The sequence below is a fragment of the Cetorhinus maximus genome, chromosome 10 (assembly GCF_964194155.1).
Source record: "Cetorhinus maximus chromosome 10, sCetMax3.hap1.1, whole genome shotgun sequence".
NCBI classification, from domain to species: Eukaryota; Metazoa; Chordata; class Chondrichthyes; order Lamniformes; family Cetorhinidae; genus Cetorhinus; species Cetorhinus maximus.
The window spans coordinates 20,345,771-20,363,685 of NC_135888.1; the positions used below are offsets into that span (position 1 = coordinate 20,345,771).

At 42.5% G+C, this 17,915-nt stretch overlaps 1 protein-coding gene across 1 annotated transcript in view; it reads left to right on the forward strand.

The window, feature by feature from the left end:
- Positions 1–17,915, forward strand: part of gpsm1b (G protein signaling modulator 1b) — a 247,444-nt gene that overhangs the window by 150,872 nt on the left and 78,657 nt on the right. Inside the window, exon 10 of the mRNA XM_078550101.1 lies at positions 10,827–10,941. Within this exon, the coding sequence (XP_078406227.1) occupies positions 10,827–10,941 (115 nt within the window). The remainder of the gene's footprint in view (positions 1–10,826; positions 10,942–17,915) is intronic.

The following is a 17,915-nucleotide window of genomic DNA, read 5'->3' on the forward strand; positions in this document are numbered from 1 at the left end:
CATCTCTGTCCGCCCAGTGCTGTACCCGTCTCTGGCTGCTCCTCCTTACTTGCTGAAGGCCAGCTCTGGAGCAGCCTCCAAGTCTGTGCTTGGCCAAGGGTGGTGCTTGATGGCCTGAGGAGAAAAATAGCTTGCCTTAAAAATGGTTGTTTTAAGCCAATTTCTTTGGATCAGTGTCTGGCGCAACTGGGAGGAGCTGCACTTTGTTAAATAGTGGAGGGTGGGACAGTGTCAGGCTATTCAGGAATTAATTTATCACTGCCGAGTCTTTCTTAGGAGCCTCGTTACATCCTTAATTGCCCATATCTTCCTCTCACAAGGGGAAACCTGGTTCGTTTGTGGTATTAATTTTCAGTCAAATTAACTTTGCTTTGTCATTTTTCACACCGTTTTCAATTATGTTAGATAAAACCTTCCCAAGAGTACAGATGTTCAAAAGTGAAACCTTTTTTCTTTCAAAAAAAAATATTTTGTGAATGATATAGTGACTGGATTTGGCATTATGGCAGGGCTGGTGTAAAGATAAATCCTGAATCTTTGGGGGATGGTAGTCGCGTCTGTGTTATCAAAACAAACCTCTAATTTGTCGGGTAATTTTTACTGTGCGTTCTGGTTAAGTGTTCAGCTCAGTTTCTACCATTCATCGGGCACTGGAGAAGCAACAGCAACAACTTGCATTTGAGTAGTATTTTTAACGTAATCAAATATCCCCAAGCACATCAGAGAGTGGAATTGACATCAAACAGGAGGAGTGGGGGAAGTGAGTGAATGTACAAGTGCTAGAGGTAGGTTTTGAAAAGGCTTTTGAAAGTGGGGACAGACTTGGTAAAGGTGGGGAGGGGAAATTCCAGGATGGGGGACAAAGAGTAAGAATAAGTTATTTTAGGCTGGTTCGTAGGATGAAGGGGGTTGAAAAAGGTAGGGTAGAGCAAGGTCACTGGGAGATCGATGAACAAAAATGGCGGATTTTGAAGCCAGTCGGCTGTGGTTCATGGAGTTTCATTTCGACAGGGCTGGTTGCTGAATGGTAATTAGTTCAAGATTGGACGTTGGTGGCTGAGTTTTGGCTAAATGAGAAATTGAAGGTGGCCCAAAAAAAAACCTTATAAGCTAGAGGAGACCGAGAGAGTCTGGGAGTAGAAACTACTTTGCGTACAGGCTGTCCATGTTGAAGCAAATCAGCATGGAAACAACATAAGAAAGAATTATTGATGGCATTCTCACCTCTAAGTCATGGGTTCAAGCACCAAACCAAGGACTGGAGCATGTAACCTTGGCTGATATGTCCACTGCAGTACCAAAGGAGTGCTGCACTGTCTAGGTGCTGTCTTTCGTATCGGACATTAAACCAGGGCCCTGCTTGCCCACTTAGGTGGATGCAGAAGATCCTGTGGCACTGTCTGGAAGAAAATCCCTGTGTCCTAACCAATGATTATTGCTCAACCAACACTATCTGGTCACTATCTCATTACTGTTTCTGGGAGCTTGCTGTGTGCAAGTTGCTGCCTCATTTCCCAACATTACTTCCCCATTGTCTGTAAAGTACATCAGCATGTCTCGAGGTTGTGAAAAATGCTGTATAAATTTAAGTTATTTCTATGTAAAATTCTTTGGGAAATGCAAGAGATGCGGTAAGGTACTATATAAATCCAAGTCCTTTCATTTGAGTTAGAAAAGTTTGAATTCTTTTAAATTGGTATAAAAATATGATGGTCATAAGTCCCGAGAAACAACCTGGAGGGTACAGTAAGCAACCAGGCATCTCTTAGAGGGCAATTAAAATTTATCAGATGTATAAAAGAGTGGATGCTTAAAAGATGTTTATAACCTATAATTCAACTGACTGATCCTTATGGTGCGAAAAGCTCAAGTGGTTTTAAAAACATCAGCAGATACTTAATTGTAGTGTTTTTTTTACTTTCTTCCCAGGATCCGTGATGTACAAATGCATAAAATAAATTATTTTCAGCTGCATTAAAATTCAGATCTCCCATTGAGCCACTCTGCACAGCAACTTTAGTTATTTAGTTCTGCTGTAGACAAGTAGGATGAATACTGATTGACTATCACCTACTTGAGGCTCACGCAAAAAAATAGACTTGCATTTATAATAGAGCTTTTCAACACCACTGGATGCCTCAAAGTGCTTTGCAGCCAGTGAAGTACTTTTTGAAGTGTAGTCTGTTGTAATGTAGGAAATGTGGCAACTGTGATGTTGGGAAATGTGAGATTCACTGGGTAGGTGTGATCGCACTGTTATTTGCAGATAATTTATGGCAGTACACGTAATGCAAACATTGAGAGCAATTAAGGTTTGATAGAGCAGGGAGTTAGAGAAATTGTGGAGAATGTGTATAATGCCCAAAGGCTAAGAGAATTATCACCCACCCTCACTAAGGCCATGTCAAAAAGCAAAGAGCTAGAAGCCTCATTAGCATCCGTGAATGTAACAGGCAGAACCTTCTTCAAAAGAATCTTCCATAACAGCAGCTTTTCTCCCTACAGATAGGGAGGAAACATACAAAATTCTTACACAGTAGATGCAGGAAGGATGTTTCCCCTGTTTGGGGTCTAGAACCAGGGGTCACAGTCTCAGAAGAAGTAGCTGGCCATTTAGGGCTGAGATAAAGAGGAATTTCTTCACTCAGAGGTGGGTGAGTCTTTGGGATTCTCTACCCTAGAGGGCTGTGGAGGCTCCGTCACTAAGTAATTCAAGACAGAGATCGTTAGACTTCTGGATGTTAAAAGACATCAAGGGATATAGAGAGAGTGCTTTTTTAGAAAATTCATTCATGGGATGTGGGCGCCTCTGGCTAGGCCAGTATTTATTGCCCATCCCTAATTGCTCTTGAGAAGGTGGTGGTGAGCCACCTCTTGGAACTGCTGCAGTCCATGTGGGGTAGGTACATCCACAGTGCTGTTAGGGAGGGAGTTCCAGGATTTTGACCCAGCAACAGTGAAGCAACGGTGATATATTTCCAAGTCAGGATGGTGGGAAAATGGGAGTTGAGGTAGAAGATCAGCCATGATCTAGTTGAATGGCGGAGCAGGCTAGAGGGGCTGAATGGCCTACTGCCTCACGCTCTTAAATTTATCCAGCATTTTCTGTTTTTGTTTGATTTTCAGAATCAGCATTCATTTGTTTTTCAGCTGGTGTCTTACCTCTTGGTCTCAGCTGTGGCTCAGTGAGTAGCATACTTGCCTCCTGAGTTGGAAAGTTGTGGATTCAAGTCCCACACCAGAGACTTGAGCACACAATCTCGGCTAATCCTGCAATGCAACACTGAGGGACTGCTGCAATGTCAGAGTTGCCGTCTTTCGGGTAAGACGGTCTACAAGTAGGCCTAAGAGATCGCATGGCAATATTTCAAAGCAGAGCAGGGAGGTCTCCCCTGCGTCCTGGTCAATGTGTATCCCTCAATCAACGCCATTAAAATAAATTGAGGTCATTCATCACATTGCTATTTGTGGGACCTCTTTGTGCATAAAGCACCAGAAGTTTGGGTGGGGGGGTGTTGTTGTAATGGTCATCTGTGTTTTCAAATCCTTCCATGTCCTCACCCCTCCCTACTTATGTAATCTCCACCAACGCCACATTATCTGAGATATTTGACCTCTTCTATTTCCGGGCTCTTTTTAATCCATCCACCAATGGTGGCCATGGCTCATTGGATAGCACTGTTGCCTCTGAGTCACAAGATTGCAGGTTCAAGTTCCAGTCTAGGACTCGAGCACAAAAATAAAGGTTGACACTCCAGTGTAATTCTGGGGGTGGGCTGCACTGTCAGAGGTTCTGCCTTTTGTTAAACCAATGGTCCCAGCTGCCTGCTTGGATGGTGTATAAGATCTCATGGCACTATTTCAAAGCAGAAAAGGGCAGTATTCCCATTTATCCTGGCCAACACATATCCCTCAGTCAACATCACAAAAACAGATTACTTGATCATTATCACAAGGCTGTGGGAGTTTGCTGTGCACAAATTCGCTGCCACGTTTCCTACATTACAACAGTGACTACACTTCAAAAAGTACTTATTTGGCTCTAAAGCACTTTGAGGCATCCAGTGGTCTTGAAAAATTATATAAATGCAACTTTTTTTTTTGGCATGAGCCTCAAGCTGTGAAGTGCCCTCCCTAAACTTCTCCACTTCTATATCTATTTTCTCCTTCCTCACTATGCCACCATCTACCCTTAATGTCGCTGGACGAGTAATTCAGAGACCCACGCTACTGCTCTGGGGAGATGAGTTCAAATCCCACCATGGTAGCTGGTGGAATTTGAACTAATTTAATAAATGTGGAATATAAAGTTAGTCTCAGTAATGGCGACCATAAAACTATTGTCAATTGTTATATAGGAAAAATAACCCTCTGGTTCACTAATATCCTTTAGGGAAGAAAATTTACCATCCTCACCTGGTCTGGCCTACATGTGACTCCAGACGCATAGCAATGTGGTTGACTCTTAACTGCCCTCTGAAATGGTCTACCATTGGCCACTCAGTACAAGGGCATTTAAGAATGGGCAACAAATTCTGGCCTTGCCAGCGACTCCCACATGCCATGAAAGAATAAAGAAACCAAACGCAACTTAAAACCTCCCTCTTTGACCATTTGGCTCAATGCTAAATCTTGCTTTGTAGTGGTCCAGTGAAGTGCCTTTGGAGTTCTTTATTCTGTTGAAGGCACTATGTAAATATAAGTTGTTGGGGGTGTGGGTGGTGATAAGGCGATCCAAAGCTGAGGCTTTTTGGCAAATCTCTTTTTGTTATACTTTGTGTGTTACCTCTTGATTCTGTGATAGAGTTCAATGGGGCAGTTTTTACAGCATCTTATCAGTTGATACAAGTCAGCTGGTCGAGCCAGGTTAACAAGTTTACATCATCTGACAAGATGTTCAGCACTGGCTTTGATAAAATCAGTGTTGACTGAAGGGGCGAGTCAGTGAAAGCAAAGTTCCTTTCCTCGTTATTTGGCTGCTGCTGAGTCTGGGATACAGTGCTCACATCCACTATCATAAAGTACATATGATAGGGAAGATCCTGGAACCAGAATAAAACCCTTTTACTTTCTGCTCCACCTGTGATTGTGGTCTTTTGCAGACAGAGCCAAACAGTAAGATACCAATCTCCAAAGCCAACTCTCTTTGCCTCCCCTCTTGCACACTAACATTTCCAGACATCCTACAGCTGGTGAACAAAAATAAAACTGAACAGAAAAACAAAGTTATTATTAAATAATATAGGTTAGTTTGACTGTGTTACACAGCTTGAACCTCAGGAGAGCAGTGAATTGCATAAAGCACTCGAGCGTCATTTCCAGACCTGATGAATCTACTTGAAGAATCTTGACTTTGTATCTTTGTAACACACTGAGCATTGTCTGTGTATGTGTGTAATGGAAGCGGTTATAGCTCTGAAGAATATTTTTCCCTTTCCTGATTTATTTGATTCAATTTTTTTTAAAATCAGTGCCTTAGTGTGGTAGAATAGAACTCTGCGTTTCATCATTGGGCTGTTTATTTGAGTTTGAAATTGACAGAGTCAGAATCCTGTTCTCTCTGATGCCTAAAGGGCTCCTGTATTGGGCCATGTTAAACGAGGTTCGAGTGGGAATAACTCTGTAAGCACAAAAATGCCAATGGATCAGCACAAACCGTTGCACAGTCCGCGGAGTTTTCAAGGTTGGCTGGTGTGGGAAATGGAACCGTTCACACGGATGTAGTAGGTGGTCCTGTTCCAAGGAACCAAGATGCATTGTTGGGTTGCTACTGTGGAATGGCGTATGGATTCTGGTCTGCTTTGGAGCAAGATTGCTCTCTGTTAAGCCTGTGTGCCCAAAATAGAAAATACATTCCATTTCCCAATTCAACCATGCCTTCACCTGCATAAACACCACAAACCATAACTTTTGGGAAGATAATGAGGTCATTTTTTTAAAAATCCCATTTTAAATTTATTCTGCACCCCCACCCAGTCTTCAGATCTTCCTGTGTCTTGACCAGGATAGAGGCTTGAGTTTCAGCCAAGTGCTCTGCCAGTTCGTCTCTGAGGGGGCTGCTAAGGTGATCTGTAACTTGAGCCAGGTTATTTTACCATCTTTTGACACAGTGGCTGAAATTCGGGAACTCTCCCGAAGGGGCTTAAGAAACCAATTCCATGAGTGTTGTCTTTGTCTTTACTTTATGGCATCGCCTTGATCTCCTTGGCCTAAGTGACATTATGACTCTATGCCTTGTGACATTACCTTGATCTGTCCACTGATTTGCACTGCCCCACTATTGACGGCTCTGCCTTCAGCTGCCTATGTCCTAAGGTGTGGAATTTTCTCCCAAAACTTCTCCACCTTTCTTTCCTTTAAGATGCTCATTGAAACCTACTGCCACCTGTCCTAATTTCCGCATATTTTGTTCACTAACACTCCTGTGGAGCACCTTGGGATGTTAACTTGAGGTTATCCCAAACTCTGCTGCCTATGTCTTAACTCACAGCAAGTCCTGTTTCCCTATCACCCCTGTGCTCGCTGAACTACATTGGCTTCCAGTTAGGCAACATCTTAATTTAAAATTCCCGTACTTGTTTTCAAATCCCTCCATAGCTTCACCCCTCCCTATCTCTGTAACGTCCTCCAGCCCCACAAAGTTCCAAAATACCTGCACTCTTAATTCTGGGCTCTTGTGCATCCAGGGCGAGCCAGTGTCCCATATTTTAAGGGATTGTCCCTTATTTTGACTGTTTGTACCCTGTCCTTTGTCCCTTTCTCAGACAACCTCTGGGAAACTAATCCAGGGAGTCTCTGGGATGAGTTTGTGATTTAAGGAGGACTGAGAGTGAGTGAATCGGCCAGTAGAGAGATGATAATGTTGTGACTCAACATGACAAATTGTAAATTTTTAGTTAATTTTAAACACCTTCCCTCCTGCTCTTATGGTCTCAAAATCACCCCACCCCACCCCACCCCACCCCACCCCACCCCACCCCACCCCCTCCTATGTTGAAACACTCCCCCCACCCTGCTCTCTCATTTACCAATCCACCACCTCACTCTCATGGTCACCAGCCTCCCCACTCCCATTCCCCAGTCAAATTATCTCTTGTTTCATTTGATAAGAGTTGGTCATCCTGCGTGCGTCTCCAATTTTAGCCGTTCTACCATTGAATATAACATAAGCACCAGGAGCAGGTGTAGGCAATTCAGCCACTCGAGCCTGCCCCACCATTCAGTATGATCATGGCTGATCTCATTTTGGCCTCAACTCCAATTTCCCGCCCTCTCCCCATAACCTTTCAACCCGTTACTAATTAAAAATCTGTCTATCTCCTCCTTAAATTTATTCAGCGTCCCGGCATCCACTGTACTCTGAGGTAGTGAATTCCACAGATTCACGACCCTTTGAGAAAAGTAATCCCTCTTCATCTCTGACTTAAATCTACCACCCCTTAGCCTAAAACTATGGCCTCTCATTCTAGAATGCCCCACAAGGGGAAACATCTGCTCCATGTCTACTTTGTCTATCCCCTTTAGCATCCTATATACCTCAATTAGATCTCCTTTCACTCTTCTAAACTCTAGTGAGTATAGGCCTAAATGCTCAATCTCTCCTCATAAGACAAGCCCTGCATCTCTGGAATCAATCTAGTGAACCTCCTCTGAACTGCCTCCAATGTAATTACATCCTTCCTCAAGTAAGGGGACCAAAACTGTGCACAGTACATGGTGGCCATGTCTTCAGTTGCCTTGGCCCAAGGCTCTGGAAAACCCTCCCTACACTTCTCCACCTCTCTACCTTCATTTTCCTCCTTAGATACACTCTTTTAAATCTACCTCTTTGACCAAAGTTTTGGTCATCTGACTAAAATCTCCTCATGTGGCTCAGTGTCCTTTTTTGCTTTATAATGCTTCTCTGAAGTGCCTTAGGATGTCTCATTACCTTAAAGGTGTTATGACCACAGTCGGTGTTAATTGCTGTGTAAACCAAACCCCAGAGGGAAACTTGGTTTACGGGCCATACCTTTTTTTTGTATTCTGAAAACGAGAAGACAACGTACCAATCTCAGCAGTAAGAGGTCGAGTAACACTGTTGGGATTTTTAAATATTAAAGGTAAAAGTTTTATTAACAAGAATAAAAGAAAACTTAAGTACACAAGATTGCAGTTGCGCAATTAAGGTTAGTCTTACAAAGCATTCCCCAAAAAAACTCTCTACTTGGTCCAACCCACAAGTAAACACCACCAGGCAAGAGTCCCTTTATAGATGTTAGCTATAAAAAAAAATCCATTAATATTACACAAGGCAAACTGCTGGAGCTTCAGTAAAGGCATATCACATGACCTTTACCCTCATCCACTCAGCAGTGGAATCCACTTCAAAATAAAAACTGCTTGTTGCAGCCCAAGACTTTTCTGGCTTGACTGGATGGCTGGTTCACACAGCATCTCTTCCCAGGCCAGAGCTTACAGCTCCCAGCTCAGCTCTAGCTCAAACAATAGCTCCAGCTATCTCTAGCTAAGCTCTCCACAGTAACTCTAAAATACCATTTTTTTCCCCCCCCTTTCATCTCTGGTTCCATTGTTCTCTCACCTCTTTGAAACTCAAATCCTTCCAAACATAAGATCTTTCATATCTCTATCTTGTCTTTGCTTTCGGGCCAATAAAATATAATACCCCACTACATGTTTACCTGTGGAACTCTTGCAAGATGCAAACGTTTCTTGACACGTCTGATCCCCCCCTTTGATATTCAAACAAACTCTCAACTTAGAAAAAATGCAAATGTTAGATGTAACCTATTTACTCATACCTCAACCCAATACCTCTATCCTTTCCATGTTTTAAACCCCCCCCCCCAGACAACCTGACTTCTATTAATCTCTGCCCGGCTTCATTAAATCTCACACAATCACACACACACAGCCTCCTTTACAGAATAACACAATATTCCCCAAAACTATTTAAAAATATAACATCCATTCTCACAAAAGGTGCTGTATAGTTATACGTTGTTGTTGTTTTGCTATGTTAAAGGTATTAGAAAATGCCAGGGGACTGTTTTATTATTGAAAATCCAGAACAAAGGTCCATAGTTGATTGTGTAGCACATGGCCAAGTAGAAAACAAGAGTAGTAAATCAAGAACTGTGATGCTATTTTTGATTGTGGATGGAAGTGTATGCTCCTGAGAGGTAAGAAGTTGCAAAATGTTGGGGTGCAGGGGTTCACATATGAGACATGGTGGATATGTCTTGGCTTCAATGCAGAGAAGGAGATGACAAATTGAAATGGATATATTTCTGGCGGAAAAAAGTGAGAAAGCACATGGAATATAAATCGCAATTGCAAATTCTAATCTGAATGGAATACATTGTGGAGCATTGTGCAAATCTAATTCAGAAAAAAACTTACATTTATATTGTTTCATGACCACGGAACATCTCAAAGCACTTTACAGCCAATGAAGTAAAAAACATAGAAACTAGGAGCAGGAGTAGGCCATTCGGCCCTTTGAGCCTGCTCCATGTATTGACTGTTGTAATGTAGGAAACACAGCAGCTAATTTGCACACAGCAAGCTCCCACAAACAGCAATGTGATAATGACCCGACCATCTGTTTTTGTGATGTAGATTAAGGGATAAATAATGTCGCTTAAGGGATAAATAATGTAGTTTAAAGGATGGATAATGTACACCCATGTGAACAAAAAGATGGAGCCTCGGGTTTAACACTCACTAACATCTAGGGCACTGCAGCACACCCTCAGTACTGCGCTAGAGTGCTAGGCTAGATCTTGTGGGACCTACTCTCATGCAGCTGCAAGGGTTAACTCCAAAAACAAACCAAATTCAGCATTCAAGTAAAAACAGAAAGCGCTGGAAAGACTCGCCGTCTGTGGAGAGAGAAGCAGAAGTTTAACATTTTGAGTCCAATGACTTCTCTCTTCGGAACTGTTCCAAAAAAAAAAGTCATAATGGACTCGAAACGCTATCTCTTTTGTTTCTGTCTCCACAGATACTGCCAGACCAGCACTCAATGTTTTTTTTTTGTTTCAGCCCTCCAGCTCCCGCAATATTTTGCTTTTATTTTAACATTCCAAGTGATGTTACAGACAGAACAAATTCCCGAAAGCGGAACCCGGTGCCAGTAGCAGCAGAGTTGCCTTTTAAACCTAGCGATCGATAGGCTGGCGCAGGGGTTTCAATGTTCCTCTGTGCCCAGGTAGAGGTATCAACATCAGAGTGTGGAATGGTCTCCGTGCGCCTTCAGCAACCTGTGGCTCAGTTCATAGCACCCTCGCCTTTGAATCAGAGGGTTGTGGGTTCATGTCCCACTCCCGGAAAACCAAGAACTGTGATTGTACTCGAAAGAAGTTGCAATCTGTGACTGTTGATAACTCGAAAGAGTTTCAGCAAGAAAAACATGTTTCAGTAGCAAGTAGCCCCCCCTTTTTTCTCTCTCTGCCTCCAGTGGGGTGTTGTAATGTGTATAAAATGTGTTAAGAAGTGGCCTCATCTGCGTTGGAGCAATCGGGATCGATGGTCCATTAAACAGTAATAAACAGGGGGTGGTCTGGAATGCACAGGGACAATATCTCCGCACAGTACAGCTTCTGAATGTGTCCAGTGGCGATGCACTGCTTGAACCAGGGCAGCCGCTTTGGACCTCCCAGATTTCCTGTTTTGCCCTTCCTATCCTATCCTATCCTATCCTACCACCTTCAATCCTCCCAGCACGAACCCTCCCTCCCTCCCCAAAACACACGGCTTCCTAGCCTGGTAATCGCTCGCGCGCCTTGTGCAAAGTTTTCAGCCTTGGGAATCTCCTCTTGCAGATCGGTGATCGGAATGGTGAACTCACAGCCCATTTGAATGTGACACAGCTGCAGTCCGGGCTCGGCATGAGCGACAGGCAGCCTGCTGCTCATCACACCGACTATGAGGCACAAGGTAGGCGGATCTATTTTTTTTGTGTCAACACGAAAGCAAACAAAAATTTGTGGGCAAGCTAATTTTCGTACAAAATGCGTAATCATAGATAAACAGGACGTAATAGATGGCGATGACACTCGATGTGTAACTTATCTGCACCAAGTGCGACTTGCAATGATTTTTGGTGTTTGAAAAGTTGTCTTTAAGCCTCCCCCCCCCGCCCGCCCCCGAGTTATTAGATTCATTTGAATGGCTGAGTTGTACCTTGTTGACACAAGGTGTTTGGTTCTGTGGGTGTGAGCCCGTAATTTGTGCGTTTTGCCAAGTAAAGCTGACTAAACGCGTCAAGCCAAAGTGACAACCCGAAATTAACCAGCTGATGGCCTGGAAAGTCAGCTCGCCATTGGATTCAAGTTGTATTTACTTTATATTTTAATTTCTTTTTAAATGCAAACTAGGTTCTCAGCTTTTTTTTTTAAGCCCCATCAGTTTTGATTTTAAAATCCTTCTGTAAATAATTCCAACCTTTGTATGTAGCCAATTGCCCTCAAGTGCTAATGTGTGCTGTAATGCTAGACATTTTGCCTTTAGCTTTCAGTGGAGTTACTCAATACTAATATCTGGTGCAACATAATCAAAGTCGGGTTGTTAAACAAAAATAATTCCAGATTTCAATAAGTACTTTTTTGTTTGAAATATGAAGGTGATTTTTTTTTTGATACACGTTGTATCTTGTCTTACCCCCTACCCTGGGCACAAGTTTAAGGGCTCATTTCTATAGCATAGATGCATTTAAGAGAAAGCTAGATAAGTACATGAGGGAGAATGAAATAGAAGCTGAAATATAACCAGAAAGCACTGGAAATGTTTAGCAGGTCAGTCGGCATCTGTGGAGAGGAACGGTGTGAATGTCTCAGTTTCATCAACGCTCTGTACTGATAGGGTGAGACGAAACAGGGTGAGAGGAGACCTGTGAAGTACAAACAACAGCCTAGATCAGTTGGGCTGAATGGCATGTCTGTGTGCTTTAAACTCTATATGTAAACAGTCTGATCTCCGATTGAGATCCCACAATTACCAGTGTGGGGAGTGTGCTTGACTTTTGGTTTGTGCCTTTTGGAATCGTGGTGGGCTGCGGAAGGAACTTTTGAGGAACGCAGTGGTGGACATGTGCTTCTGTACCAACAAGTAGTGCAGTGGTTAAAAATGTTCAATGTTTGCTGTGGCCTGGGGGGTTCTTTACAGGCCAGCAATACTGCAGCTATCAGCTTTACAAAAACTCTAGATTTGTCGAGCTCAGTCACAAAAGAAAGTTGCTCAGTTCCAAATGCTAGCTGGCAATTCAGTTGGAAGCTCACTTTGTCCAAGACAAGATTATTTTGAGGAAACTCTTTGGATACTTCAATTTCATTCATCCCTGGCACTAGTGTTCATGCGCGTGTGTTACTTCGAGCTGGTTTTCACATTGCTAAGCTGTCTTTAAAAACATGGAGCTAAATACTGGACCAGGCCTAGAACAATGTCACCAAGTGATATTACACAATGACAGAACTTTGCTCTTCAATGTACTGCTGGGTACAGCCAAAGAGAATGTTGCAGGTTCTCGGATATTCACCGCAGTGTCTTCTGGTTGGATTGTTTCATTGATTCCAGTGAACTTGGAGATTTTCTGAATGGTCCATATTTTCATGCTAAGATTTAGCTTCCATTGATGAGATTTAGAGGTGACTGATCCTGTGATGATCTTCCTGAGGAAAGCACGTGTTGAGAATCATGCTCATCACTTGCGAGACAGGTAAGAATATGAGACTGGGAAGGTCCCTTCCTGTTTGACAATGTTGCTATCAACTCAACGAAGAAAGACTATTGAAGGTGTCCTTGGGAAAACCCGCAGGTTCAGTCATCCAGCTGAGAGGGATAATCTGGCTAGGAGGAGAGTTAAACTTATGAGTCTCCAAAGTCTCCTCCCACTGAGGCTCCAGACTGAAGGCTAGGATATCTCCACGCTAATACCTGCGGAACTCTCCTGACATTACTCGCGATAAGTCGGCTGATGCTGCAAAGGTGGAGCTTCTGTTAAATAAACCGCTGTTGAAATCCATCTGAATTTTATTGTTGGCTACAAGGTGTTTGTAATTTCAGGCTCCAGATCAGTGACTAGTTTTTTTTTGTTTAAAGGTAACTTCTTTTGTATTAAAGTAAGCCACCTGGTGTGCAGCAATTGCACACTGGTTGCAAGAGCTTAGATAATTCTCAGCAAATCTCCCATGATCCTGCTCACAGAGAGTTAAAGTTTTGAGAGACCAGTGTGTTGTGCATGTAGGAGGCAATGTATTATTTGTCTGTTAAAGGTTGTTCAATCCAACTGAAGAACACTGGGCAAGTCATACATTAACTAGTTGCAAAAGGAGTCTTTGTGCCTCTGGTACTTTCTGCCACTGAACACTTTGTGTGTACATTCCAAATGATTGCCTTTGTTTCAGTATTTGTTTCATTCAAAGCACTGCCCATTGTCTGTCAAGCTGCCTGTAATGGAAAGCAAATGTCTGCATTGAGAAAATGCATGATTGTCAGGAAAATGATTGGAAATTTAAGTTTATTAGTGTGCTGTGGCAATGAATCTTTATTTATCCCCTTGGGCTTTATTCCTCAGCATACAAAATTAATCTGTTAAAGTTGCTGGTTGCAGGCAATAGTTGGTTTGGTATCTAAAGGTAATCCAAACCTACAGTCTGTTACTTTGAATGGAAGCATTCAAATGTCCTTGAGTGATTACTTATTCACAGGTTATTACCACCTGTGTTCCTTCAACCTGTATTACAGTTTGGGAAGACTGAAGCCATTGTCTTTGGCTCCCACCATAAATTTTGTTCTCTAGCTAATTATTCCAACCCCTTTTCTGGCCACCATTTTAGGCTGAACTTTTGTCCTTTTGTCTCTGAGCTGTGTTTCTGACCCCACACTCTCTCCACCATCAAGACTGCTTATTTTTACTCCAGTAATATCACACATCCCCAATCTAGCCTCAGCTGGCTGCTGTAACCCTCATCCAGGTTCGACAATTCCATTTTTCTCCTGTCCAAACTTTCACCCTCCGTAGACCTTATCTCATCCAAAATGCTGCTGTTCATTTCCTAGCTCACGCCAAGTCCTGGTCACACATTTGACACCGCATCCCATGCTGGCCGGCCTATATTGGCTGCCTGGTCCACCAGCCCCTATGATTTAAATTCTCACCCCCCTTTCCAATTGCTTCCATGGCTTCACCCTCTCCTATCCCTGTAATTTCCGACAAGTCTACAAACTCTGCATTCGTCCAATTCCGGCCTCCTCCTCTTCCCGATTTCCTGCACCCTATTTTTTTTTTTTATTCTTTCATGAGATGTAAGTATCACTGGCAAGGCCAGTATTTGTTGCCCATCCCTAATTGCTCTTGAGAAGGTGGTGGTGAGCCATTTTCACTGCTATAGCCCGAATGGGGTGGGTACACCCACAGTGCTGTGAGGAAGGGAGTTCCAGTTTTTGATCCAGCAACAGTGAAGGAACAGCGATTTAGTCCCAAGTCAGGATGGTGTGTGGCTTGGAGGGAAACTTGCAGGTGGTGGTGGTGTTCCCAAGCATCTGCTGCCCTTGTTCTTCTAGGTAGCAGAGGTCGTGGGTTTGGAAGGTGCTGTCATAGGCGCCTTGGCAAGTTGTTGCAGTGCATCTTGTCGATGGCAAACATAGCTGCAACTGTGCGCTAGTTGTTGAGGGAGTAAGTGTTGAAGGTGGCGGATGGGGTGCCGATCAAGTGGTTTGCTTTGTCCTGGATAATGTCAAGTTTCTTGAGTGTTGTTGGAGCTGCGTTCACCCAGGCAAGTCAGCTATTTATGCCATGCCTTCAACTGTCCAAGTCCTAAATTCCGGAATTCCCTCTCCAAACCTCTTTGCCTCTTTCTCCTCCTTTTAAGACACTCTTTAAAATCTACCTTTTTGGTCGACCATTTGGTCACCTGTCGCTAATTTCATAATTGGCTGAAGCGGCTGGAGTTGGTGATTTCTTATTCATAAATTTTCATATTTAAATGTTTGAGATCCAAAAGCAATTGACCTGTGATGTGAAAAATGTTCATCGGCATTCTTTAATAATGAGGCGTTTGCACTTATTTCAATACGCTCTGAGAAAAGTTTGTCTTGTCAAGCAATCTAAACAGAAATGCTGCCGTAACAAAACTGAAAGCTTCTGTTTCAGTTCTGGAGCCGTTTTGCACCATGTATGGCTTTTTACACAGAGATTGTAATACACTTTGTATAATGTGTTCCAAGACAGGAATGCTGTGGGGATTTAATACTGTACACAAATTAGTAAATTTCTGTAAACAGGATTAGTGTCAAGGGGGACACGTACCAAGATTCAGCTTTCAATTTGATAAGTGAGTTAGTCATAGCGTCATCAGCAGTAACCGTATCTGAACCACACTGGGTTTATTGCTCTGGACTGTTTGTGTGAAAACACGAGGCTTGAGCCGCCTGCAATAAAGGTGCATGATCATTCTCTCCATCACTTTCTCTATCTAAACGCCCTTCCTTGGTCATTGCAGAAGTGTGATTTATTGGTATCTTTTAAAGCAGGAAATTTTTCTTGCTATTTGTTTGCCGCAGCATTTAGGAAACCCAAATGCTCTCAATTGGAGGGTGAATGTGGGATTAACTGTCTCACACAGATTAAACCAGATGTTCAAAGCTTGACTGAAACTTCCTGAAGCACAATGCAGTTATACTCCACATTCCTCTGAGAATCCTCACTGGAACCACAGTAGGTTGTTATTATGAAAGAGGGCAAAATCAGAAGGGGTATTTGCTGAGCTGTTGTTTCTGGTTTTAACTGAAGAAGGGTCAGTTAACACGTGTGGAATGTTTCCAGATCTTTTATACACTCCTTAGTATTTCCCATCATCCTGGCTAGTGTTAATTTTTAAGTGGATATTTAATAGTTATTTTAGTTGGTGAAAAATCGGTCCCAAGTGTGATAATGTTGGTCTTTTGAGAGATGGCAGATGCAGTGAGAATACTACCTGAATTTCAAATAGGTTAATTGTTATCCCTGGGCTAAACAATCTTGAGATGTATGCTTTCAGTTCTCAAGGGGCTTGGCCCATTTTGTAGGAAGCCTGGTGCAGCCCATGATAGAAATTCAGTATTTAAGTGTCTGTGCTGGAAAGCAGGGCATTATACTTACAGGAACAATTGAAACTTTCTTACTAATTAATATTTCCCATATAGTCTTTTAAATATGTGTGTCACTGCATTTTTAAAATCTAAATCAACGCAATAAAATGAAGAAATATATTTATTGAAGGAATTCTACAAAACGTATTTTAAATTGGCTCACATAGACCTTCCCATTTACAGAGCTAGAAAGTTTGCGATTCCATCCAATGTTCCCTTATAATTTTGCGGGGAGATGGTGGCATAGTGACATTGTCACTGGACTATTAATCCAGACACCCAGGCTAATGCTCTGGGGACATTCACCACAGCAGCTGGTGGAATTTGAATTCAATTAATAAACCTGGAATATAAGGCCAGTCTCAATATTGGTGACCATGACGACTATCACCAATTGTTGTAAAAACTCATCTGGTTCACTAATGCCCCTTTAGGGAAGGAAATCTGCCACCCTTACATGATCTGGCCTACATGTGACACCAGACCCACAGCAATGTGGTTGACTCTGAGCTGCCCTCTGCAATGGCCTAATCAGCCACTCAGTTCAAGAGCAGTTAGGGATGGGCACTGAAAAACTGGCACCAAATAGATGGTCTTGTGAGATACCTAAGCGATAGCTGCTGTTGGAAAAGAAAGTGACACACGGATGCAATAAGAGGTGGGGTACTGCAATTAAGATTCGGGCACATTGTTACAGCGTTTGATTTATTTACATCTTAATGTTTTATTTCCAAACTCTGACCTGGGCACACTTCATGTTCATCTTGCTTGGCTCATTTTTCAATATTGATGGCATCACCTCAAAAGATCATAAAATCAACCCAGGAAAGCAAAAAAAGCTGCCTCCCTTCATGAAGTTGGTCTTGAAGAAAGCTTTCTGATTTCCTGGCAGTGAAATAAATTTGGATGGGTAATTTCAGCCCTCGTTAGAATTTACCTGAACTCAGAAAAGGTGCTGCAGGTTCCTACTGAAAAAGAGAAAGGAAGATTTGTGTTTACATAACCCTTTCACAGCCATAGAACGTCTCAAATCAATTTACAGCCAATTAATTATCTTTGAGGTGGAGTCACTGTTGCAGTGTATGAGGCAGGACAGTCGGTTTGTGCACAGCAAGTTCCTACAAACAATGAGAAATTGTTTGCAATGAGATAAAATGGTGACATTACCTGTTTTCGTGGTATTGTTTGAAGGATAAATATTGGCCAGGACAGTAAGGAGAAACTTGTCTGTTCTTCTTCAAATAGTGCTGGCGTGATCTTTTACATCCACTTGAGCAGGCAACCAAGCTTACATCTTAGGATTGTCTATTCCAGGAGTAACAACATTTCGTCCAAAAGTTAGAACAGTGATGTTTGTTAAATTCAGCAGATTTAATCAGGCTCCAATCTGAGTCGCAGAACTTCAGTGCTCTTTGCAACATCCCAATCTCCATTAGGCTTTCAGAAAGTAAGAAAGACAACTTTGTGAATTGGGAACCTCTTGACCCAGAACAAGGAGAACATGATTATTTCACTTTGCCTAATCAAATCTATGGCTGACCTGATACATAAGCATTTTGGACTCAGCCAATATGGGTAGGCTATAGTGTTTGCCCACCCATTTAATTCCTATATGTACAGGATGCTCTTGAATATGTGGTCATAAAACTGTCAGCCTTCATAGTCGGTTAATGCTAATTGATGTGTGTCGACTAAAAGTGCAACCCGAAAGGAATGGTTTGTTCGGTAAGTTGTTGACACGTGACTGGGTAGGGCACAATGCTGTATTTCAACATGAGTAATTT